Source organism: Pantherophis guttatus, chromosome 9, assembly GCF_059756535.1.
Source record: "Pantherophis guttatus breed Tessera chromosome 9, ASM5975653v1, whole genome shotgun sequence".
In the NCBI taxonomy this organism is placed as follows: Eukaryota; Metazoa; Chordata; class Lepidosauria; order Squamata; family Colubridae; genus Pantherophis; species Pantherophis guttatus.
The window spans coordinates 22,045,131-22,071,581 of NC_142071.1; the positions used below are offsets into that span (position 1 = coordinate 22,045,131).

General features: G+C 44.1%; 1 protein-coding gene across 4 annotated transcripts in view; it reads right to left on the reverse strand.

Moving 5' to 3' along the window:
* Positions 1 to 1,216: 1,216 nt before the first annotated feature.
* Positions 1,217 to 26,451, reverse strand: part of APLP2 (amyloid beta precursor like protein 2) — a 70,504-nt gene continuing 45,269 nt past the window's right edge. Inside the window, exons 7-18 of one of the 4 annotated variants that reach the window (XM_087875577.1) lie at positions 24,546 to 24,713; positions 20,403 to 20,533; positions 19,506 to 19,580; positions 18,792 to 18,950; positions 17,788 to 17,916; positions 13,840 to 13,939; positions 12,746 to 12,919; positions 11,875 to 11,910; positions 8,170 to 8,252; positions 7,816 to 7,893; positions 3,469 to 3,624; positions 1,217 to 2,832 (exon numbers count right to left, since the gene is read on the reverse strand). In XM_087875577.1, the coding sequence (XP_087731703.1) occupies positions 2,731 to 2,832; positions 3,469 to 3,624; positions 7,816 to 7,893; positions 8,170 to 8,252; positions 11,875 to 11,910; positions 12,746 to 12,919; positions 13,840 to 13,939; positions 17,788 to 17,916; positions 18,792 to 18,950; positions 19,506 to 19,580; positions 20,403 to 20,533; positions 24,546 to 24,713 (1,391 nt within the window). In that variant the 3' untranslated portion in view covers positions 1,217 to 2,730. The remainder of the gene's footprint in view (positions 2,833 to 3,468; positions 3,625 to 7,815; positions 7,894 to 8,169; positions 8,253 to 11,874; positions 11,911 to 12,745; positions 12,920 to 13,839; positions 13,940 to 17,787; positions 17,917 to 18,791; positions 18,951 to 19,505; positions 19,581 to 20,402; positions 20,534 to 24,545; positions 24,714 to 26,451) is intronic. The other 3 variants (XM_087875579.1, XM_087875578.1, XM_087875580.1) reach the window with 3 other exon arrangements.

Sequence of the window (26,451 nt, forward strand, 5' to 3'; positions counted from 1 at the left end):
GTTGTGCAAAAACATTTCTACGGCCATGTGGCTAAGATGCAGGGAACACCGTTACCTTCCCACCAAAGTGGTACCTATTTATCTACTCACATTTGCGTGCTTTCGAACTGCTAGATGGGCAGGAATCGGGGCAAGTAAAGAGGGTCTCACCCCATAGTGTGGGCACTTGGGTCTTGAACCCAGGCTGTCAGCTTTCCAGCTGACAAAACTCAGCATCTTTAACCACTGAGCCACCCTGCCCCCTTTGCACCTAATAACAGATATTCTATCTTCAAATTTATTTTGTATTGGAAAGCAGGAGTGAAGATGTCTCCTGAAAGGGGTTCCATGGATGTCGATAAAAGTTGTTCCAGATGGACCCTTCCTCACGATCTGCAATATTGAAATCCAATAGTGAGTGTAGCTCAGGGATGGGTAACTACAACCCCTTTTAGGACCTGTGGACTTCAGCTCCCAGAATTCCTATGCTGGCTCAAGCAATTCTGGGAGTTAAAGTCCACAGCTACTGAATCAAACTTTAGGAGGCAAGACGTTCCATAGGGCAGGCGCTGCAAACTGAAAAGGCACATTTCTTAGCTCCCATCATCCTGAGCTAACCTGCTTGGTTTTTTAAATGTTAATACTGAGTAAAGAAAGTGGGATCTTTATGGAGCTTCAAAGCTTTTCCCACTGCAGGTCTCTTGACTTTCTACTCCCATCCGACATGTGCTACCCAATCAAAGTCAGGTCTTCCTGTCCTGTGATCACGACATGAAGTCAAAAAATCTGCAGCATTGTTGTTTGTTGGAAGTTTCTGACCAAAATCTAGTGTTGGGCATTGTAGCAAGTGGTACCCTTTTGAATTATGTCTGCTATCCTTAAGGAGCTCTTAGTAAGCTTGTAAGACGTTTGAGTATCCTCTTGCTTGGTAGGCATTCTTTTCATGTTATGCTTTTAAATCTGTTTGTTTGAGCTAATAATTAAGCTTAACATCCCTTTATTTACGAGTGTTCATTTCCTTGGCTCCGAATTGCTTGATCACTGCCCTAACACTTGAGGGAGGGAAGGAGGGAGGGGGGAGGGGGGAGGGGGAGAGAAGGAGGGAGAGAGAGAGAGAGGGAGAGAGAGGGAGGGAGGGAGAGACCTGTCCTTGAGTTTTAGGGGAGGCGAAGGACTTCCTGGAGTTCGGACATGAGTGACCCTAAGGCACACAGGGATAGATACCAGAATCAGAAACTGGAAGTTAAAGGAGTTTATTGATGAGTTTCCAACTTTTTCTATATTCCCCACAGACCACACTAGGGAGTTTGCAGGTTAAGTAAATCTGTGCATAGTGGGAAGAGAAATTATACAGGGTGGGTGGGGTGGAAGTTAAAAAGAAAATTCACAAAAAAAAAAAAAAGAGTGAGAGGGAAAAAAATACAACACAGGTTTATCAGAACGTCGAGAATTATTATTATTATTTTGGAAAAAAAAATTGCCGTGAGGATTAACACCAACTATACAGGCATTACAAAGACATGATGGTTAATGGTTAGCGATTCTTTTTGACACGTCGGTGCCCGGCGGTTCCTTCCTCTTCCGTTTCTCAAATGTAAATTCCTCCCTGTGATGCGTAACGCTTTACACAAGGCCAACCAACATTGTAGGTCCGTTCTTCTTTTGCTTCTCCAGGTGTCTGGCCTTTTTTCCAAGGCAGGACAAGGGCTCTGTTTAAGTACACATGTACACATGCCTTCAGCCTCAGCCAACTTCCTCAGGAAGACCCATCAGCCCTCCAAACCTGTAATGATCATGAGTTACCCTGAATGGAAGGGGTGGGGGTGGGGGGTACACATTAACAAGAAAGATTCGCTTAACATTAGGCAAGGCTAAAAGGAGAAGTTATGCTGGAAGGGAAGGGCTGAATCCGGACGTCAAAAGCTTCCAAACTCTACAGCAGGAGTGGATTCAGAAAGCAAGGCAAGTGCGCAATCCTAATCTGCTCAAATCCTGACCAAATAATTCCACTACAAAGATCCTAAGACGAGAGAGCAATTTCCCACCTCGTCTTTTTTAGAGGGGGGTCTAGATTTTTTTGGGGGGGGAACCAAAGCCACACAGCAGCAGAATTTGTACAGGTCACTGGCATAGAAGAATGCATTTAAAGTTTTCCATAATCTTTATGAAGTTTGTTTTCTCCAAAATCCCGGTGGGTGGGTGGGAGGGAGGAAGGAAGGAAGGAAGGAAGGAAGGAAGGAAGGAAGGAAGGAAGGAAGGAAGGAAGGAAGGGATTCTTACCACCCTGCAAGCCAGAATGACCGAAGAGCCACTAAATTATTTCTTTATACAATGTGGTTGGTACAAATACCCTGGAATATGCAAGCAGAGAATCAGAAATAAAACAATATTTCTCATGTATATCAAGAGCTTGTTATTAGACAATACAACAGCATTGGGATTTCTCATTAGATTAGGTTTCTTAAAAAAGGAAAAAAATTACATCTCAGATATCTGCAATAGATCCATTTTCCCATGTATGCTTTATATATCATATATTGTTATATTACCATTTCCTCGCCCATTTAAAAGAATGGAAATTGAAATTCTACAGTAGTAATTTAAGTCTTAAATGACCCAGGAACTCTGAATGTAAGGTGAAGTCCTCTTCACACAACAGTTGGTCAGTAGTTGATCCAAAACAATGGACTCATTTTGGCCCTTTCTCCCCTAAACATCTGCTGGTCAGGGATGCAACCGTTTCAAAACCCTTTAAATCTGCATCTGCTCCAGATATTTGTATGTTGGGTTCTCGTAGCCATGGTTCTGCATCTTGTTCAGATGCCTTTCCTCCGGAGTTAACATTGGGTCAACCTTTATGGGGGTAAAACAAAAGAAGAAGCAGCTATCAATCAGCCAAGAGATTATTTTGAAGTAACAAAGAGACTTCATAGTGGTATCAATACAAGAGAATATTTGAGGCTCGGAGTTGTAGAGTCCTTGATGCTCTCTGGGCTTGGCAATTTATCTTGCAGGCATTTCATTACCCAACTAGGTAACCTCTTCAGAGTGCTATCCTAGTTGTGTAATGAAACATCTGCAGGAAAACAACCAAGTTCTTGATATAACAGCACCAGACTTTGGAGATTAACTCACAAGAGCTTTTAGCATCCGTAACCCAAAAGGAAGCATAACCATAATGCTGGTTTACCTGCTTTTGCATACGGATGCTAGACGAATTAAAAGAAATGATTCGTAGTAGTAATTTATCACATTTCTAAACTGACTCCTGTTGCTCAAAGAGTTTCCAACGGGCTCCGTAGTGTGTGGGAACCAAAATATTCTTAGGGGTTTCATGTTGAAAATTCATTTCCCGGTCCGAATGTTTGAAAAGAAGTGCCTTGAGAATCATACAATTCTCCAGTAATGATTCTACTCGTTTTCTCCACCAGCCCTGGCTCTACTCTACTCTCCAGGTTCACCCTGGATGCGTCTTCAGGCCCCTCTCACCTCTACAATCCCATGGCTGATGGTTCCATACTGCCTCTTCCTCAGCATCACCAGGCTTATGACTATAACCGTAGCTATGGCAACTGCTATCACCAGAAGGCCGATGAGAGCGCTGCTGCTGAAGCTGAAGTCGTCGCGCATGGAACGGTCAGTTTTCTACAAGAGGGAAGACAACGTAACAGGGAGAGGTTGAAGCATGGAAACCTACACGGATATACACACTTGAGAAGCCCTGTTTTAGTACTGCTGCAAACATGGGATACAGCAGGTGATACTCCTGCTCTGAGAGAATTGCATCACCCAATCCAGGTAGCCCTCAGCATACGGCCACAACTGAGACCCAAATTTATGTTGCCAAGTGAGTTTTGCCCCATTTTACGGCTTGGTTAAGTGAATCACTGCAGTTGACAGAGTAGGAAGGGACCTTGTAGGTCATCTAGTCCAGGGGTCTTCAACCTTAGCAACTTTTAAGACCTGTGGACTTCAACTCCCAGAATTCTGGGAGTTGAAGTCCACAGGTCTTAAAGTTGCCAAAGTTGGAGACCCCTGATCTAGTCCAACCTCCCACCCAAGCAGGAGACCCTACACCAGTGATGGCTAACCTTGTTGCCATCGCGTGCCAGGAGAGGGCGGGGGGCTGGGGGGGGTCGCGCGCGCACGTGCCCACGCGCATGCATGCACAACCCCCTCCCCCCTGCTCCTGGCACATGATGGCCTGGTAGGCCCGTTTTTCTTTCTTACCTGGTTCCAGATCCTCTCTGTATATCTGGGAAGGGCGAAAACAGCCTTTCCCACTCCCTTGGAGGCCCTACGGAGGCTGAAAGGGCCCATTTCCCGACTCTCGGTGGGACAGAAAGTGACATTTTTTGCTGTCCCCAGCCTCCAGAACCTCTCTAGGAGTCTCTATGAGCCTCTCTAGGAGTCTCTGGAGGCTGGGGACAGGAAAAAACATCACTTCCTGTCCCACCGGGAGTCGGGAAATGGGCCCTTTCAGCCTCCGTAGAGCCCCCAAGGGAGTGGGAAAGGCTGTTTTCGCCCTTCCCAGATACACTGAGAGGATCTGGAGCCAGGTAAGAAAGAAAAACGGGCCTTCCCCACCCCGCCCCCAGGCCCTCCAGAGGCAGGAAACAGCCTGTTTCCGTACTTCTGGTGGGCCCAGAAGGCCCGAAAATCAGCTGGCCAGCGCGCACATGCGCCCCAGAGCTGAGCTGGCGTGCCCACTAATATGGCTCCGCGTGCCACCTGTTCTTGAAAGCCTCCAGTGATGAAGCTCCCACAACTTCCTAAGGCAACTTCTGTTCCATGGGTCGATTGTTCCCAACTGTCCGAAAATTCCTCCTTATGTTCAGGTTGTTAGATTAGTAACACGGCTGTTCAGTGAATCTGCTTTCCCCATTGACTTCGCTTGCCAGAAGGTTGCCAGAGAGGACCACGGGATCCTGCAACTGTCATAAATATGAACCACTTGCCAAGCATCCGAATTTTGATTAGATGACCATGGGGATGCCGCAATGGTCATAAGTATGAAAAATGGTCACAAGTCCCTCTTTTCAGTGCCGTTCGAAAGGTCACTAAATGAACTGTTGTACGTCGAGGACTACTTGCAGTTCTTTACAACATCCGATATCCTTCTGGAGAAAAAGGGTGTCAACTCTCGAAACGACTCTAGCTGAAGCCGTATTTTTCTTGCTTCATTTCTTCTTGCCATACTTCGGGAGGGGGGGGAGAGGGAGGGGATGACGATACTTATGGAATGTAGAATGTTTTCCTCCAATGTGCCAGACATAACAACGATAAGGCTCCTGAGAACCAAGGTCAAATCAATGTGTTGTCAACCCTGACGTTGGCTGAACTTGGGCCATTTTCCTTTTTGCAATTTCCTAGGGAGGTTCTCTTCTCGCTGCTTCAGGGCACTGACACAGCCTGAAGCGAAGGAGCCATGGAGTGGAGTGTAGAGATTAGCTGGGGTCTTGTAGCCTAAATAAAATTCTTTCCCCCTGGAATCAAGGATGTTGGTGCAGGTGTTCAAATGGTGGAGACTGAGCTCACCACCTAGCAACTGGATTGTATGCTGATTGGACCATGTGACTGGAGACTCGGAGGGAGGGGGGGTAAGTGACAAAGTTTGACTTTTAATTGGGTGAAAAACCGGGGAGCACGTAGAGCTGGTTTTTCACCAGGATCATACCAATTTGATATGTCCCAAATAAATTGTTCTTTGAGGAATTGCCTGCCTCGGAGTTCTTATTTTTTTTTTTTAAAAAAAACAAACTTTATTAAGCATAAAAAGATAAAATATCATGTCAAATACATACAAAATACATTTATATACAAAACAATGATAGAAAAAACAATACAAAACCAAACAAATGAACTAAATATATATTTTCTCCCGCGTAAAATTGGAGGTGTCTTGGCAACGTTTCAACAAAGTCTCATTCGTCATCTTCAGGCTGGTGTTTTCGGCTTCACAGCAATCACACACATTGCTCCTAGAAGCTTCGTGCTTCTAGGAGCAATGTGTGTGATTGCTGTGAAACCGAAAACACCAGCCTGAAGATGACGAATGAGACTTTGTTGAAACGTTGCCAAGACACCTCCAATTTTACGCGGGAGAAAACCCGAATAACCAAAGACCTACATACACACACACACACACACACACACACACAGAAAGTGACTTATTACTTCATTTATCTTGTTGACGGTGCCTGTTTGTTAATTTTATTTTCATACAAACTTTTACATTTACTCTTTTTTTTAACTTATCCACTCATACCATCTATTCCATACCATATAGTATTTTGAGTCTATCTTGTCTTTTAACTCAAGTGTTAATTTATCCATTTCTGCACAATTGTAAATTTTCTGGATTACTAATTGGAGTTCTTATTAAATGGGATGGGTTACTTGGAACCCTGACACGTGTCCTAGCAATGGCAGGAGGGAGTGCTGAGAAGTTCATCACCCGCCCCTCTCCTGAGTCCTTTGGGAGAGGGGCGGTATAGAAATAAAATTATCTTATCTTATCTTGGTTGGCTAACGTGACCTGTGACAAACAAGGGGGGTGGACAGTATCTATTTTTTCATTATACCCAAAAAATGCCAGAATTATTCAGCATTGGTTTCACCTTTGACCGTGCCGATATGATGTACCCAATAAACTGGATTTTTGAGGAAGCCAAGGCCTCAAGTCTTGAATTGGTTGGGAGCAGTACACGGAATCATGACATTAAACCAACACTGAATAATTCCCGTGGTTTTGGTATAATTAAAGAATAGATACTGTCCATGACAAAGGGGTTTCACAAAGAGGTATATGTGGTTCCCTCTAACACAGGGGTGTCAAACTCGGTTTCATTGAGGGCCGCATCAGAGTTGTGCTTGACCTTGGGGGTGCAGGGGGCGTGGCTAGTTCAACGTCACTCATGGAGGCTCCGTTTTTGGCCGCGATGGCCTCCTGCAGCCCCCTGCCAGCGAAAATGGAGCTGTTTTGGCTGGCAGAGGGCTGCAGAAGGCTGTTGCTGCTGAAAATGGAGCCTGGGTGGGCCGCGCACGGCCTCCCCGAGCTCCATTTTCACTGGCAGAGGGTTGCAAGAGACCATCGCGGCCGAAAACAGAGCTCCTCCCGAGCTCCATTTTTGCTGCAGAGACACCATTGGCCGGTCTTTCACTGTTTTCAGGGTGAGCCAGATCTAACCACCCCGCAGGCTGGTTCCAGGCCCACTGTCAGGTTTCGATATCATCTCAAATAAAATAAATTGCATTTCCAAACAGATAGTCTTTGAAGAAATCTTTCATTTTATTAAGTACGACAATCTGCCCCCGATCGTGGTGTAGCCAACTCTGACTTCCTGACCCCAAACCCTCCCTTTCCGTTCCCCAAATCTCTGCGTCTCATTGGCCTTCTTCCAAATCACTCTCCCCATATCTACTACTTAAGGTCCCAGGAATGTCCCCCCTCCCTCTAATCTCCTAGAGGATATTATCTTCAAGGAAAATAAGTAGGTGAAATGTCAAGCGTCCTCTTGCCAGCTGCCCCCTCTTCTCCTTCTTATGTCAGCACTAGAGTAAATGCAGGTTGAAGTGCTGACATCCAGCCCCTCCCCCTTCATTTTTCCAGGGTGGCCTGTGTAAGACAAACTACAAGCTAAGTACCGTTACCCTGTCCGGGGGTATGTGTCCCACCCCCTCCCGCCTTGCCCGGGTGATCTGCATGGAACTTGGCTATAAGGTGGTCAGCTTGGATGTTTCTGCTTTTCACCCAGGAAGCCTCTGACACCCACAGGCCTTGAGTATGACAACCCCGCTCTAAGAGTAAATCTATGTTGATGGCGATAGACATACCGGAATGTCATCCACCAGTCCACCAACTCTTTCAGGATTGAAAATCATTTCCTTCACATCGAGTGTCTCGTCAATCACCTGAAAAGAATCATGAGAGAGAGAATTTTATGAGGCGCTCACAACGGCAGGAGCCATAATACTTTGCATTTGTACGGAGTACCCGCCAGTGACTGCTACTTCTGCAAGCACATGTTATCTTCAAGAGAACATCTTTCTTTTCTTTTTTTTTATAAAAAGTTTTTCTGATGTCCGCTTGACAATTTCATGCATTTAGCAAAATCCCAAAAAGCTTAGAAAGCTTGGCGTTGCAGGTACAAGTTTTCCCGTGCAAATTTCCGTGCAAAAGGGGCCTACCACGTTCTCATCCAGCTTGCTCTTGCTGTTAATCACTTTTTCTTCGGCTCCGATCAGCCCATCCAGATCCACCAGGCCAGACCCTGCATGGAAAGAAATTAGGCGTGACATAAATAAATAAATAAATAGAGAGATCCAGCCACAGCAAAAAAAAAAAAAAGTCAGACTATGCATCTACATGAATTGCAAGTTCCGTTTTCTTAATGTGCATGTCACAGGGATGCCAAATGTTAGACTAGAGAAACGAAGAATGGACAATGGCGAGGGGATTGTTGATCAGGTTACATGATGAAAATGAGAGGTCACCCAGAAGGTTGAAGGATACATGTTGTTTCTTACTAACTAGCAACAGTCCCAATTTATTTTTCTGTACAAGTTGTACTTTCTTCTCCCCTTTTACAACTCTCATCCCTTAAGTCAATGATGGCTAACCTTTTTGCCATCATGTGCCAGGAAGGGGGGGCGGGGAGGGGTCACGCACGCACATGGCCACACCCATAATTCTATGCACCTCACCCCCGTGCATGCGCACATGACCCCCCCCCCACGCTCCCCCTGCTCCTGGCACGTGATGGCCTGGTAGGCCCATTTTTCTCTCTCACCAGGCTCTGGAGCCTTTCTAGGAGCCTAGGGAGGGCAAAAACAGCCTTCCCCACCCCCCTTGAGGCCCTCCGGAGCCTTTGTAGGAGTCTGGGGAGGGCAAAAACGGCCTTCCCCGCCCCCCTTGAGGCCCTCCGGAGGCCAGAAACGGCCCATTTGCCAACTTCCAGTGGGACCGGAAGGCCTGTTTTTTGTTGCCCCCCAGCCTCCAGAGCCTTTCTAGGAGTCTGGGAAGGGCGAAAAATGGCCTTCGCCACCACCACCCCAAGGCCCTTCGGAGGCAGGAAACAGCCTGTTTCCCTACTTCTGGTGGGCCCAGAAGGCCCGAAAATCAGCTGGCCGGTGAGCGTATGCGCACCGGAGCTGAGCTCGCGTGCCCACCGATATGGCTACATGTGCCATAGGTTCGCCATCACAGCCTTAAGTAATTCGGGATAAAGTAGGTGTGACTGGATGGAGCTGAGCATTTACTGGCCGGATGCCCTTCCTGACGCCATGTGGAGTTCGCAGCAGATATTTTTTTCTTTGCGCCCGGGGAGAGAGAGAAATATCTGCTGCTACCTAGGATTGAACTCTCAACCTTCCGAATGGAAGGTAATTAACTTCACCGCTAGGCCACCAGGATACAGATAGTCCTCTCTTTATGACCAGTCACGTAATAACCATACAACCAGTCCCTTAGCAACGAAATATATTTATGTCCCGATTTTGAAGTTCCAACCACTGCAGCCCTCCTAGTCACATGAAATGCATTTTAGGCAACAGGCTTGCCTCTACAGCTGTTTGCAGCGAACTGCAATCACGTGACTTTGTTTTTTGACGTTTTTACCGATTTCTGGCATTCACTTCTAGTCTGGCAAAAAAAAGTCTCTCTCTCTCCCTCCGTGTGTGTGTGTGTGTGTGTGTGTGCGCGTGTGTGTGTGTGTGTTTCCCAGGCATATTAGACATAATGCTGTCTTTGGGAGCATTCCCCCTCCCCCATTCTTTTTAATTATTTTAAAGTCTCAAGGACATCTGCTTTTACTGCTTATCCCTTTAAAATCTCTCTGAAGTCTCTAAACACACACTCCTTCGGATTCCAAACATATTCGGAATTTTGCCCAGCTTGCTTTCCAAGGCTGCCATAAACCACATCCCTCCACTCCAAAAGGCAAATGATTCCCAGCTTCTAAAAAAAGAAAAATACCTAGGCCATCAACCAACCATCAATCCTTAGCTTTCAGCTTTATCAGCTTGTTGCAAAGACTCTAAATGGGTACCATTAGACCAGTTTACCAGCCTTAATTGGACTGGTGCTCAGAAGGAAAGCTCTTAGAAACCGTGCAGGCCAAGAAAGAAACAGCAGTAAGCTATAAAGAAATCAGGGGGGGGGGAAGCAAAGAAGAAATAGCTTTTTACCATTTTAGCTAAGGCGAACTAGGAAATATCCTTCCTGCTGTTACCAGCCAGTTGTATGAATTTTTTACGAGAGAAAAATAAGACAGGTTTCGCAGGAAAAGAACACTGCATTTGTCTTAATAATTTTCTAATTAATCCCGAAGCAAATCATGAGCCAACTAACGTTGCTTTTTTAATCCTATAGATTTCCTAGGGCTGCCCTGGCAAGTTAATGGTTTACAAATTTTACATCTGTGGCTGTTAGAATAAAAAACAACTATACAACCATGTTTTGGCTGATTCTCCATGAAAGTCAACTCAGTAATTTCTGACTGGAAACACAAATCATATTTGGAAGATTCAACGTCACCCTAGCTATGCTGTTGTACCTTTTGTTATGGAAACATCCACCTGACGTAGTATTCCAACAGAATCCAGTAAAATCACAAGAGTTTTAAGTAAGAAAACATTGCTGCTAACAGCACCATCAAGAAATGGAGACTTTAAGCCGGCATTTTCGTACCTCTTGTATTCGCTATTGTGAATACTGTGCTAATTGTGCTAATACTAATTGTACTAACTATAATTCATTCACTATTTGCGAATTATAATCCATGCAAACCAATGGGTGGGGGAAGCCTGACACACATCTAATTCCAGAGATCCCTTAATAGGCTGTGGGTGGTTTTTTTTTAATCTACAGTACAAATATTTTGACAAATAACAAGTGAACTTCCTGAGGAGCTTTTTAATGGTAGAATGTTAATCATGCTCTCTGACAGGTTGAAAATCTTACTCCATGAAGTCCAGCATCCTTCTTTCGATAACAGCCAATGCTTTTTTTTTTAAAAAAAGCATGATTTTTATTCAATTTCCAAAGCATGAATAAAGAGTAAGACAAGCGGAGGGGGAAAAAGTAGAAAAGAGACAAAAAGCAAAATAAAAGTGCAAAGAAAATAAAAAGGAAAGAGAAAAAGTGCAAAGGAAAAGGAAAAAAGCAAAGGAAAAAAAATTAGAAGAATGGCTTCCTATTCTCTTTTGGTAGAGAGAATGTCTGGGATATAGATGAAAAAATACATCCAATTCTTATTCTAAAATTGAGAAGAGTCTATGTTACCTCTATGATCCTATATAATAATGTCTAATGCTTCTCACACATTTGCCCATATCCATGCCAAGTTAGTTTGTATAGATTTACATAATTCTAATGAAGGTCATTATGCCCAGGCTTACAGATTTTTTTTCCCCCTCAGAAGGAGTTCTAAATATCAGCCCTGTTTAAATCCTCCTTATAAACACCATTCTAACAAAAGTTTACCTCATGGTAAAGAAGAGAGGGAAAACGCTGCTGTAATAAAAATCAGCATTTTAATCTTGAAACTGCACATATCTGCTTGAAGCCAATTCAGCCGGCATCTATCACCTGATCCCAAAAAGCTGCTTCAAAACTTCAGAAGGTTCTAATCACTATTTAATTACTTATATATCATCAGTGATGACATTTATCCTGGTCATAATCTATAATCACTAAATAGTTCAGGGGCCACCAAATTGACTCCTACGCCATCAGGGAGAGCAGCTAATGCAACCTTGGCTATATAAGCAGGAGGAAGGGAAGGAAGTGAAGCTGAAGTTATGAAACACAAAATTAAAAGGGATTAAAATCCACTCAAAAGGGGGAAGGGTATGATAGAGAGTGCATTTAAAAGGGATCAGGGTGGAACCAACCTTTTTTCACTGGATGGTACAATTCCGGCTGAGAATCTATAGCAGGAGGGAAAAACAGGAACAAAAACAAAAGAAATAGCAGAGAGAAAGGAGATTAGGAGGGGAGAAAAGAAAAAAGAAAAAAAAAGGGTCGTGTGCGATTTCTGATTTAGATACTGGAGAACATTTACATCAGAGATTTTAGGTTCTATTTAATTGGGTCAAACTATGTTATAATAATAATTTTAATTAGCAATTTTATGATGTTCGTGTATCTACATTTTTCTTGACTGTACACCGCCTTGAGTCCTACAGGAGAGAGGCGGTATAGAAATATAATAAATAAATAAATAAATAAATAATAAATGCAGGTTCGGACTTCTTTTCCGCCTTCCCAATTTTATGAACACCAGGAAATTAGGAAAATATATTTATAATAATCTCGTAACACACGGGGTGTCAAACTCGTGACGTCACGTTGTCATATGATGTATCTCGACTTTCCCCCCCTTCCCTAAACCGGGGGTGGGCGTGGCCAATGTGTGATGCATCTGGCCCGTGGGCCGCGAATTTGACACCCCTATTATAACACAATCAGCAGACAAAACTGAATTCTCGGCTTGCGTGTTAAGGTGCGAAGATGGAAAGACCAGCTAGACATAGTACAAATATTGATCATACGAGAATAGGCGACTTGCATTGAATCAAGCCAGAATGCTAAACAACTCAAAACATCTCCATCACCAAGTGGTCCTTCATCAGAAATTACTCTGAAAAGCTCTGGCAAAAAGGCTTGCCCAGAGCAAAGCTGAGACCAAGTTTATTCTATTTAAGTAGTTTGGCTCAGATGGGTTCAGGCCAGATACAGTACAGCGTTACAGTTTTGACGTACCTTCACTTTTGGAAGAAGCTGGGAAAGTTTTCACCTGGAATGGGCGGAAAGGTTTACCATCAAAGAGGGGAGATTCTTCACTTTCTTCAGAGCTCACGTGCACATCCACTGGGGATTCAGAAATGGAAGAAGTAAACTGGTCCATATCGGTTCGCTGTTCTTGAAGGAGCTCATCTGTAAGAGACAAACAAAGGGGAAATCTTGGTAGTGCCAGGTAACTACAGAATCATGGGGTTGGAAGAAATCTTTGAGTTCTAATCAATCACCTGTGTACAATACAGGAATCACCATATCATCACAAATTTACTTAGTTTTAAATTTAGAGGCTGTCTGACTTCATATGACTCCAGATGGGTGACAACTAAATAGCTTTCAATAATTTTAAATAAGATTTAAATAAAATCTCCAGTAATGGAGCACCCACAGTTCCAGGAAAAATTTATAGCTAGCTCCTTCCTTCCTTCCTTCCTTCCTTCCTTCCTTCCTTCCTTCCTTCCTTCCTTCCTTCCTTCCTTCCCCTCCCTTCCCTTCCTTTCCCTCCCTCCTTCCTTCCTTCCCTTTGATTATCTTTCTTTTTAAGATGTTGCTTCCAAGAAATTTAATTCAACTTCTTGCACATTTGTTATCCTTTCCAACTGATTAAGAATATTACTTTTCTCTCGCTAAAAACAAACATGCAAAGGCTTGACAGGGCTGGAGAAGTGAACAAGATCTCAAGCAAAACCAACCCCAGCTAAACTTAATAAAAAGGATTGTGTCAAGAGGAGAATGGAGGCAAACAGGTAAAAAACACTTGTCAGAAGAGAATGTAGCTCAGGGTAGAACTGTGGAGTCCTTGGTGCTCTCTGAGCTGGGTTGTTTTCTTGCAGGCATTTCATTACCCAACTATGTAACATCATCAGTGCTACAAGGGAGTGGGGTTTGTGCTCTGTTTATCTTGTTTTGTTGGTGTTGGCGGGAGTGTTATTGGTGGGTCCCTGATTTAGGCTGTTGTTTACGGTTAGTTTGTTTGTTTGAGTTGGTAGTTCCAAATTCCAGGAAACAAAACCCCCGTCAAGAAACCAGCACTAACGACTTCATAGGACAATACTCACCAATCTCACTCTGGATTTCTTCAGCCACATATGGTACTTTGTACAGCAGGGACAAACTTTGATTCATCCTCTCCTCTATTACACGGAGGTGTGTCATCACCTTTCAACAGAGGGAAAAGTTCAAATAATGTAAAACAATATACAAAGTGTGTTAAGACCAGGGGTGAAATGCTCCCGGTTCGGACCGGTTCGCCCGATCCGGTAGCAATGGAGGTGGGTGGTTTGGAGAACTGGTAACAAAAATCCCTGCCCTCCCCACATACCCAGCTGAGCCACACAATCATTAGAGCCTTTTTTTTTAACTTTTAAAAGCATTTTTTCTACAACCTATTCGGGCAAAAAATGCTTTTAAAAGTAAAAAAAAAAGCCTCTGATGATCGTGCAGCTCAGCTGGGATTGTCAAACGCTTTTAAAAGAAAAAAAAACCCTTTTTTTCTTTTAAATGTCTTTGCCGATCCCAGCTGAGTTGCCTGATCGGCAGAGGCTTTTTAAAAAACTTAGCTTGGATCGTCAGAGGCATTTAAAAGAAAAAAAAAAGGTTTTTTTTCTTTTAAATGCCTCTGACGATCCAAGCTGAGTTTCCTGATTGGCAATCGGCAATCAGGCAATCCCAATCAGGCAACTCAGCTGGGATCGTCAGAGCCTTTTGAAAGCATTTTTTTACAACCTCTTCGCTGAAGAGGTTGTAGAAAAAGTGGTTTTAAAAGTAAAAAAAAAAAAAATGGCCACGCCCACTGTCACATCCTCCCCCCCCCCCTCAAGCCATGTCCACAGAACCGGTAGTAACAAATTTTAGATTTCACCACTGGTTAAGACCTCATTTATAGGCTGTATTAACAACTATGGCCACAATTTTACTTGGCAACAGCATAGCCATATTCTGTAATGTTTTAATTCTTTTATGGTTTAATGTTTTTATGCTGTTGGCCCCTCCAAAGTCATTGAGATGGGCAGCCATAGAAATTAAATCAAATAAATCCTCATGGTTTTTAGTGTTTTAGGACCCACATTATAAATTATGTTTAAATAAAAACATAATTCTCCTCATAGATAATTCTATCATACAGCTTTTATTTTGTTAATCTGAATCATACTAAAGTCCATGGTCAATTTTTAAGCCAACAAAGGTAAGAAATTCAACTTGATTTGTTGGAGTGGAGTTTAGTATGTGTTCTTATTATTTCATCAGTTCTGAAGGTACCGAATTTTAATTTTCATTCAGTTTATCCACCATAAGGTAGATAATGTGTCTGTGTATATGTGTGTGGGGGGGCAACGACAACGGGGTGTAGTACACACATTACTGAGATTAGTAGCTTTCTGCTTACAACAACTTCCCTTTTTTAAGAATTGAAGGACTTGGTTCTAGGCCAGGGGTCTCCAACCTTGGCAACTTTAAGACTTGTGGACTTCAACTCCCAGAATTCACTGGCTGAATTCAAGGTTGTTTGCCCAGTTGAGATCTGGGCTTTAAGAATAGATATCACCCAGACTAAGCCATAATTATTCTTTCAAAGAAGAGAAAGAAAACATTCTAAAAATATGCTTTTGTCTCCAACCGCTGATCTGGGAACTGTCCTCAAGCTTTGATTGCACGGAGAGTAATGTTTAACTTCACCGCATAATAGAAGGACACAAAAGCAGACTGGTGTTTTTGACGGACATTCAGGCCAGAGGGAGTAACAGCCTATTAAAGAAAGAAACGCTGGCATTTTTTTTTTCTGAGAGATTTGCTGGGATGTAGACTTTAGGTGTGGGTTTTCCTGACCACACAAACCAGATTCCTGTTTTCTGCTGAGCCACATAGCTCAAGGCCTTCCTATCTTAAAATTTATTATTGCTCTACATCTGGCCAGCAGAAGTAGCCTCAACTACTCTCAGATTGCTAACAACCGATCCTTAAGAGTACGAAAGAATGGATGACTGCAAAAAATATAAATCCTTCCATTCCCCAACAGTTAAGTTAGAACTGAAGAAGCTTCTTGGATAAGAAGCGAAATGTTTTCAAAGGAAAAAAAACAACCCCAAGAAAGTCCAGTTGCTTTTCGGATAATCATGACCTGGATGGTTGAAAAACTCTGCAGACATCTCCAGTAATAGCAATAGCACTTAGACAGAATGGAATGGAATGGAATGGAATGGAATGGAATGGAATGGAATGGAATGGAATGGAATGGAATGGAATGGAATGGAATAGAATAGAATAGAATAGAATAGAATAGAATAGAATAGAATAGAATAGAATAGAATAGAATAGAATAGAATAGAATAGAATAGAATAGAATAACAGAGTTGGGAGGAACCTTGGAGGTCTTCTAGTCCAACCCCCTGCTTAGGCAGGAAACCCTACACCACTTCAGACAAATGGTTATCCAACATCTTCTTAAAAATTTCCAGTGTTGGAGCATTCACAACTTCTGGAGACAAGTTGTTCCACTGATTAGTTGTTCTCACTGTCAGGAAATTTCTCCTTAGTTCTAAGTTGCTTCTCTCCTTGATTAGTTTCCACCCATTGCTTCTTGTCCTACCCTCAGGTGCTTTGGAGAATAGCTTGACTCCCTCTTCTTTGTGGAAGCCCCTGAGATTTTGGAGCACTGCTATCATGTCTCCCCTAGTCCTTCTTTTCATTAAACTAGACATACCCAGTTCCTACAACCGTTCTTCATATGTTTTAGCCTCCAGTCCCCTAAACATCTTTGTTGCTCTTCTCTGCACTCTTTCTAGAATCTCAACATCTTATACCACTTCACAGTGCTTTATGGCCCTTTCTAAGTGGTTTAGAGAATCCGCATCTTCCCCCCAACAATCTGGGTCCTCATTTTACCAACCTCTGGAAGGCTGGAAGGCTGAGTCAACCTTGAGCCTGGTGAGATTTGAACTGCCAACTGCTGGTAATCAGCAGTCAGCAGAAGTAACCTGCAGTACTGCACTCTAACCACTGCGACACCACAGCTCCTAATAATTCCATTCCCAACCATTTTCCCACTTTCAAGGAACATTCAGGCCAGAGGGAGTAACAGCCTATTAAAGAAAGAAATGCTGACATTTTTTTTCCAGAGAGATTTGCTGGGATGTAGACCTTAGGTGTGGTTTCCTGATTACACAAACCAGATTCCTGTTTTCTCCTGAGCCACGTAGCTCAGCCTTCCTCTCTTAAATTTATTATCACTCTATATCTGCCAGCAGACGGTGCTACACATTCACAGAATATATAGACTTGATGGTAGTGGGGGGGGGGGGCTTAGCAGTATAGGTAACCATTCATTTAGAGACAACAGTACTGAAAAAAAGTGACAAGCAGATCTTAAAGCTTATGACAATCATTTAACAATTGTACAATTCACTTAACTGCAGCAATTCACTTTAACAACAGTGGCCAAAAAAAAAAAAAAAGTTGTAAAATTGGGCATGACTTGTTTAACAACCTCCTTGCGAGGCCAAAGTGCAGATTTACTGCATATCCTTTGAATTCTAAGGCACAGTTCGTTATGACATCTCAACCATTTTAAAATTTGCACATTTAAGATGTAAAAAAGGAACTTCCAGAGAGAGTAAATATTCTGAGGTTGTTAAAGAGGTTATCTGATTTTTAAAAATTTTTACAAGCTTTTCATCTCTTTTATCGGAGTGCAGTTGGGGGTGACTGAATGAAACTGAGCGTTTACTGGCTGGATGCCCGTCCTGATGCCTATGTTGGGTTCGCAGCAGATTTTTTTTCTCTTTGCGCCCTGATAAGAAAAACATCTTCCGTTGTTTAGGATTGAACTCTCAACCTTCCGAGTGGGAGGAAAGCATCTTTACCTCTAGGTAAAGATGATATCTGAAATATTTCAAGTATTTTGCTTAATTCACACAAACCGAACTGGGACAGGCACAGTGAACCTAGGCATGGGCTTATTAAAAAAAAAAAAAACCTGGCTAAAATGCGTCAGAGGAATTTTTTCATACCTGTGATTTCATCTGAGCGGCCTTTTCCGGATCCACAGCCAAAACATGCTGATAGTGATGGATTGTGTGGAGCCTGTCTTTGTTCTCAGCACGGATATACCGTTTCAAGGCTTGGAGGATACGGTGGGGCTGCAAAAGGCAAATCAGATGGGTGAGCCAGATCATATTTTTTCCCCCTCTGTGGGAGACTGATGGTCATTCCACCCTCTTCAATGAAGAGGAAGTCACGACAAGCCAGACAAAACGAACCAGACAGTCCTAAGCTAAACTGAGGGTGTTTGGTCACATCTCGAGTTAAATTTAGCACTTCTTGTCCAATTGCAATGTAACACCCATTGTGCTAAGGCTCGAAGGCTCCCTTTGCAGCATCTCCAATAATATCTCAAAGGTGCTTTTTTCCCCCCATACCTGTTTGGGCTCTGATTCAGGTGTCTCTGAAGGATACAGATAAACCCCTAAGTAGCCTCAACTCAGAAGGCTAACAACCGACTCTTAAGAGTGCGAATGATCGGATGGACTGAAAAGAATACAAACCCTTCCGTTCCCCAACAGTTAAGTTAGAACTGAAGAAGCTTCTTGGATGAGAAGCAAAATGTTTTCAATGGAAAAAAAATCCAAGGAAGTCCAGTTGCCTTTTGGAAAAAGCACCTTTGGGATAACCATGACATGGAGGATTGAGAAACTCCACAGAAATCATCATCATCTAATGACCCCATAATCCCTTGTGGGGTGGAATCTGGGCAACTGAATGCAGCTGAGTGTTTACTGGCCAGATGCCCTTCCTGTCGCCAATGCGGAGTTATATTCAGCAGATATAATCTCAACGTGCGCAGAGAGAGGAATATCTGCCTCTACCTAGGATCGAACTCACAGCTTCCTAATTGTGAAGCGAGAGCTTCACCTCTAGGCCACCGCACCACTCGAAACTCCACAGACATCTCCAGTAATAATTCCCATCCTCCATTCCCAACCCTTTTCCCGCTTCTGACAGTGGGGTACGGTACCCGTGGGGGGTCGGACTGCAGAGCCACAAGGTAGTTTTCCAGGGCGACCCGATGGCGCTCATCCAACATGGCTTCTACGCGGGCCAGGTGAGTTTCCACGAGTTGTTGTTTTTCGCTAGCAGCTTCCTTCTCAAGGGACTTGGCCATTGTCTGGAATCTCTGGAGGAGGATGGAAGTATGGAAAGAATCTTTATTAGCTGGGGACAAAGAGATCGGTTCCTTTCAACTTTAAATAGCTGCTTTTGGATCCATCAAGTGCATAATCCACGGATGTCAAACTTGCTGTGTCACGTTGCTGTCATGTGACGTTTCACTGAGTTTTCCCCCTTTGTGGAGCTGGGGTGGGCGTGGCTTGGGTGTGATGCATCGGGCCCGCGGGCCACCAGTTTGACACCCCTGGCATAATGCCTGTCAAATGACAGAACTCAAGCTTTTGCTCCTTCTTAAATTGTGTTCGGAAGATGCGGCAGTGAACTCCTTAAATGGATATTTCAGTTGAGATACATCTGTTATTCATCTCTTATTCCAGATGAATTACACAACAGCAAATGAACGCAAGGACACAATTAGCAAAGGTAACAGATATTCCTAACACACACACACACACACACATACATATAAGTATTTATACTATATATAAAACAGTACAGGTAGTTCTCGACTTATGAACACAATTGAGTCCAAAATTTATGACTGTGTGTGTGTATGACTGACCTGCATCAGAGCCTGTCTCTCTGCCTTTGGCAAGTTCTTGGCTTGGATCTCTGCTTCTTCCCATTCTTTCTTCACCTAAAGAGTTTGGAAAGATCAGAAACCTGGTTCAAGTAGGCCTGCTTGAATAAGTACCATGTAATGTGGCAACTCCGTTTCAGTATCCAAACACCCTTTTTGTTCCCTCATAGGATTTCTAAAGCACCTTCCACAAAACCCAGTCAAATGTATTTATTTATTTATTATTGCGATTTATATGTCGCCTTTCTCCTGAGGGACTCAAGGCGGCTTACAAAATGACAATTTCCAATACAAATCACAATAAAATTAAATTAAAATTAACAGCCCAGTTAAAACAGTTTAAAATTATAACAGTGTACACCCAAACGGATCAGTTGAGTTGACGGTAGAGCCACGTCTTCAGCTCGCGACGGAAAGAAAGGTGGTCGGGGGCTGTCCTGAGCTCGGTGGGCAATCCATTCCAGAGGGTCGGGGCTCCCACAGAGAACGTCCTCCTCCTGGGGGCCGTCAGCCGACATTGTTTGGCCGACGGCACCCTGAGGAGGCCCACTCTGTGAGAGCTCACGGGACGATGGGAGAGCGGCAGGAGATGGTCCTGCAAGTACCCCAGGCCTAAGCCATGATAAACGTTTGATAAACGATAAATGGATAAACGTTTGCAATTTAAAGTTTGCAAACCAGCTTAGGAAGTTTGTGGTTTTTACTGCTAAAGAACAACAACAACAACAAAAACATCCCACCCCAGCAATTAAAAAAACCCAAAAAAAACGGCTCAACTGAAACCCCACGAATGAAATCGATGGCAAGAATGGCAGCAGGGATTGTGGGTGGCCAAGGAGTTCCCGGAGTAAAACTACAAGACGAGAGCTTAGGACTCACCCGATCCATGCGGTTACGATGTCGAATCTCCAGCTGTTCTTTGGCTTTCTGGAAACGGGCATGTTCGTTGTCATCGGCAGGTGTTTCGAAGTAGACGTCGACGTCATCGGTAGGCAGAGGCGTTGGAGGAACTAGAAGAGGGCAAAAGGGAGGGACTCGCTGGGTCAGGGGTCTCCACCCTTGGCAACTTTAAAGACTTGTGGACTTCAATTCCCAGAATTCCTCAGCCTGGCTGAGGAATTCTGGGAGTTGAAGTCCACAAATATTAAAGTTGCCAAGGTAGGAGACCCCTGCGCTAAGTCACCCGTTCTGGTTTCTGGGGTTGCTTCTGCTATAGCTTGGTCGAGAGGGCCGAGATTCCTATTATGGGTAGTCCTCGACTTACAACAGTGACCATTCGAAGTTACGGCACTGGAAAGAAAGTGACTTGTGACCATTTTTCATATTTACGACCTTGGCAACTGACTCATACTTATGACGGGCTGCAGGGTTCCCGGGGTCCCCTTTTGCGACCTTCTGATAAGCAACGTCAATCGGAAAACCAGATCCACTTAACCCACAAGCTGAACAGCCGCAGTGATTCACTTAACAACGGTGGCAAGAAAGGTCGTAAAAGGGAGCAAAAGTTCATCAATCAATGTCTCTCGCTGGGCTCAACTGAAGTCGTTAAGTCAAGGACTACCTGTAATCTGAGAAAAACCTTCCAACCTTCCTCTGTGGATCTCAGCCAATTTGCCAGTTTTGTGAAGCCCGTTAAGGTAAAGGTTGCCCTCGCACATATGTGCTAGTCGTTCCTGACTCTAGGGGGCAGTGCTCATCTCCGTTTCAAAGCTGAAGAGCCAGTGCTATCCGAAGACGTTTCCGTGGTCATGTGGCCGGCATGACTCAATGCCAAAGGCGCACAGAACGCTGTTACCTTCCCATCAAAGGGGGTCCCTATTTTTCTACTTGCATTTTTTACGTGCTTTCGAACTGCTAGGTTGGCAGAAGCTGGGACTAGTAATGGGAGCTCACCCCGTTACGCGGTGCTAGGGATTCAAACTGCTGAACTGCTGACCTTTTGATCAACAAGCTCAGCGTCCTACTCACTGAGCCACCGCGTCCCTGAAGCCCATTAAGTTACAAGCTAAATGCACTTTCTGGGGAAGGGGGTGGGAGAGAGGGGGTCCCTTAGCTCTTTCTCGCTCTTCAACGGTGGTCAATCTTGAAGACGGATCATTTAACGGTAAGGATTGCTGACAAGGCAGCCCTTCTGCTTCTCCAGGTGGGCCCTGCTATGGACTGCAAATGCACAGGGTAGCCAATAAAAACTTCCCACCCGCCTCACGCTCAAAAGGAAAGGAAAGGGCTGGATTTGTTTGGACAGTTCGATCCGCAAGAAATTTGTTATTTCGGGCTTCGCTTGTTCCGAACAAGCCTTATCGGGTGATGGTAGACTAACACACACAGACACAAACAAAGTGGTACAGCAAGGCAAAAGAAGGCAGAACTAGGTTGTTGGGGGTTTTTTGCCCCAAAGGCACTTTTTTTCAAGAAGCAACTGGACTTTCTCTTGTTTTTTTTTTCTTTGAAGACGTTTCGCAGCTGAAGAAGCTTCTCGGATGAGAAGTGACACGTCTTCAAGGGAAAAAATCAGAAAGTCCAGTTGCCTCTTGGAAAAAAGGCACCTTTGGGACAACCATGACCTGGATGACTGAGAATCTCCATAGACAAGTGTTTGTTTGTTTTTTTAAATGACAACTGGCCAATCGGTGTCATCCTTCCAGGAAGGTTCAGTGTGATTTCCTTACTCTTTTGCCAGCTTGTAATAGGTGCGCCTGGAGTGAAGTCAGGCATGCTCAATTACTCTGAAATTCAGAGTAATTAGCATTAAGAACTTCAATGCTCTTCAGATTTCAGCTGAGAGGCCCCTGTCTATCATGAAAGCTTACTTCAGCATCAAGATCAAAGCTCCTGCTTGCTGCGCGTTTATAGCAATACCAATAGCACGTAGACTTATATACCGCTTTACACTTTCTAAACTGTCTAAGCAGTTTACAGAGTCAGCCTATTGCCCCCCAAAAATCTGGGTCCTCATTTTACCAACCTCGGAAGGATGGAAGGCTGAGTCCACCTTGAGCTGGTGAGGATCGAACTCCTAGCAGTGGGCAGTTAGCTTGCAATGCTGCATTCTAACCACTGAGGGAGGGAGGGAGGGAGGGAGGGAGGGAGGAAGGAAGGAAGGACTTCAAGACTTATATCCCGCTTCCCATGGTTTTACAGCCCTCTCTAAGTGGTTTACAGAGTCAGCATCTGGCCCCCAACAATCTGGGTCCTCATTTTACGGACCTTAGAAGGATGGAAGGCTGAGTCAACCTTGAGCCTGATGAGATTCGAACTGCCAAATTGCAGGCAGCCGGCAGTCAGCAGAAGTAGCCTGCAGTACTGCCCTCTAACCACGGCTCCTTATGCCATCCGAATGCAAACAGCAGTGGCTAGTGCTATTGTTCTGGTTGCCTTGCAGAGACATAGCGAAAGGGATGGGATGCTTACGTTTTAGGGAAAAAAAGAAAAGGAAATCCTGACTAGCTGTCCATGTAATGGATTAGAATTTAATGGAAGAAGAGATTCAATACAAATCCAGATGTCACAGATTAATCTGCACTTCCCCTCCCCCCCCTTTTTTTTTGTAGGTCAACTTATTTCGTTCAAATTGATCTGCTTTCAGGCGAAGGAAACGTTTGAGCACTGTATTCACAATAACGCACGGGGTGCTTTGCGGACAATAATTTGGATGAGGGGCTCAAATGGCAATCTTGACCTGGTGCTCTGAACCCACAAAATTTTCACTCCAATGTGAAAAAGGGGATAAGAGGAAAATGAGACACCCTGCACATAAAAAGTAGTGTACTCTCTCTGTGATCAGGAGCACAAACTGTTTGTAGACTGTGGCCCCAAATCCTTTGGGGACAGACTAAACTTTTTCTCCAAAACAGCCACAGTTTTTAATCTCATTCTTGCTATCAGTTCAATCCAATCAAAAGCATTTGCACAGAACCCATTCTGTACACAGGATTATGGCTGTACAGAGTGCCAGCCATGGGAAGAGAGGGAGGGAGTAAGGAAGGAAAAATTGGGAGGGAGGGAGGGAGGGAGGGAGGGAAGGAAGGAAAGAAGGAAAAATTGGGAGGGAGGGAGGGAGGGAGGAAGGAAAAATTGGGAGGGAGAGAAGGAAGGAAGGAAGGAAGGAAGGAAGGAAGGAAGGAAGGAAGGAAGGAAGGAAGGAAGGAAGGAATAATTGGGAGGGAGGAAGGAAGGAAATATTGGGAGGGAGGGAGGGAGGAAGGAAGGAAATATTGGGAGGGAGGGAAGAAGGGGAGGGACGGAGGGAGGAAGGGCCTAAAAAAATAAAAATGGAAGCGCTGGAAATCAGCAATTGCCTTCTGAAGAAAATGAGTGGAGGAAACCATCCGAGATGGGATTGCTGTGAATGTAGTTTGCTTCTATTAAACTTATTTATAGGTTATATTTTTCTTATATCATTTTGCTTTATTTTGTGAGTGATGTACGTCACTTATAACCCTTTAGGTTTCAGCAGTACATAAACCCTACAAGTAATGATAACAAGCAGCAGGTAACAGCAAGCTAAAAAAGTCAGTAAAAACGGTGAGCAAACCTCAAGACAAATCACACAGAATCACCATCAGACTGCGGACCATATTTCGATATTTTCAGAAATATGAAGCAGAACCTGGAGTGAGTTTCCAGAAAGACCGATAGGGAAAAGCTTTACTGCGCAGTAAAACGTATAAAAGAAAAAGGGTGGAAGAGATGCACGGATCCCACGAAGAGGCACCAAGAATAGGGACTGTAGGGGGAACCGCAGGCCAGCCCTCCAAGCCCAAACTTTTCACCTTCTCCCCATGGAATCCAGAAGAGGATTTGCTAAGCCAGTGCAAGAGCGGGAAAGGGGGACCAGGCGGGCTTCTCTGACTGCAGGAGCAGAAGCTGAGCTTAAAGTCTAAAGCAGCACAAAGACACCAGACACCAGGATCTAGAGGACAAAGCTACAGACACTCTTCCTTTGACCTTCTGGTCAAGGAGGAGAAGACAGACAAGGACGACAGCTTGCTTCGAAGAGGACCAGGGCGAGGCTGAACTTACTCATCTTTTTACACACAGCCATACAATATTCCTCTGACTCAAAATTGTTTCGGTTGCCTCCGCAGCCTCCATATATAAAGCGAATGCACTTTTTCTTGTACATGTCGAAGTACCAACGAGGCATCACGGCCCGGCAGGGACCTGTCATCGCCTCCTGGGAGCAGACAGCTGTGTGGAGATGGTTAAAGCATCAGCTGGTGGCAAGCAAAGCTTTGCTAAGCTAGTTCAACATCAATGGTTGGCTTTAGGTCAATCTTGGTGGACCTTCCCCTGGAGCGCTGAAGAGCTCTTCCTTCCTTCCTTCCTGATGGGTTTTCATTTAGCTCTTGGTTCTCCACTCAACCTGACCTGCTTTTTACTTCTCAAAAAGTTAGGGTGGAAGGGTTGGGAGAGCAGCTCTGAGGCCGGGCAGCCCCTCTGCTTCAGCGTAGCCACTCGATTCCCACACAGAGCATTTTTATGCAGGAGGATATGCTGCCTGACAACTACCGTATTTTCCGGATCTTTCACCCCCTTTTCCTAAAAGGGGGTGAAAATTTAGGTGCGTCTTATACATCGAATGTAGCCCCGCTCACCCACTGGCCCCCACCTTTTGACCTCTGCCTCCCAGCTGTTACCTCCTTGCAGCAAACACCAAGAAGAAACAGCTCATTTCAGCTTCAGCACAGCCTGATTAGCACAAGTTCATTGGATCAGCCTCCCGACTCTCAGCTGTTTTGCACTGCTTGCTGCAAGGAGGTAAATTGCTGGGAGCAGATTTTTTTTTTCTTGTGCTAATCAAAAAATGCTGAAAACAAAAATGAAAGCAAAGCAAGCTGTTTGCTGCAACGAAGCAAAATTGCTGGGAGGCAGAGGGAGATTTCTTTTCCTACTTTTCCTCACCAAAAAAGGTAGGTGCGTCAGTGCATCTTATACTCTGAAAAATACAGTATTGCTGGTTTATTTTCAACTAAGAGCACGTTGGGGACCACTTCGATCATCCAACTTTCTGAAACCTAGGTTTTTTCCACTTCCAAAACTCTCTTAAGATGTTTACCACCTCTATCTGCCAGCAATGATTTCTTTTAGGGAAAAAAAGATCATGCGGTTTGGGGGACCGGAATGCAATGATACCGAGACACCAGAAGGACTATTTTAATCACCAGAAGCAGTCACAACGTGTTAACTCAACTGCATTCAAAGGGCTTTAGGAAACATTTATTAAAACGGCTACTTAAGTCAGCAAAAGGCAGCTTTTTTGTGTGTGTTGCAGGTTAAAGTCTAGTTAATGAATTCCTGCGTTGAACGAAGAATGCTTCAGTAGCACAATTTGAAATTCGGAAGGGACAAAGAGTAACCCATTAAAAGACAAGTCTACGCACTGCAACAAATGCACCCTAATTGGCTCCACAAATGTGTAACTTCAGCTTCGCTCAACAACTGAAGCTCCCTGCAAGGTTTTGAGAATGGACAAACCCAACAAAAGGAGTTATCTCTGTAAAAGAACAGCCAACGTGTAAGTTGCAGTTTAGCATGACTTTGTTCTTTGTAGACATGTTATTTAACAAAAGCATCTGTTGAAAAGCAGCAGCACGCATTCAATTGAATGTATTTCTTTGGGAAGCACAACGGCTACCTGCTAGATTAGCTTTAAAAGTGTTATCATTTATTGGACTGGTTTGTTTCCTAGTGTTCCTTTCATGGAGAAAATGTGAGCAGCTTCTCACTTTGATCAGAACCAATTTGTTAACATTTCTGCAAAAAGGGGGCATATTTCGATGCAGCCCTAGGAAAGGGGGCTTGTGCTAAATTGATAATGCCTCCAAAACAGGAAAGTTACCGTACTTTTTGGAGTATAAGACGCACTTCCCCCACCCCCTAAAAGAGGGAGGGAAATGTTGGTGCGTCTTATACACTGAATATAGCC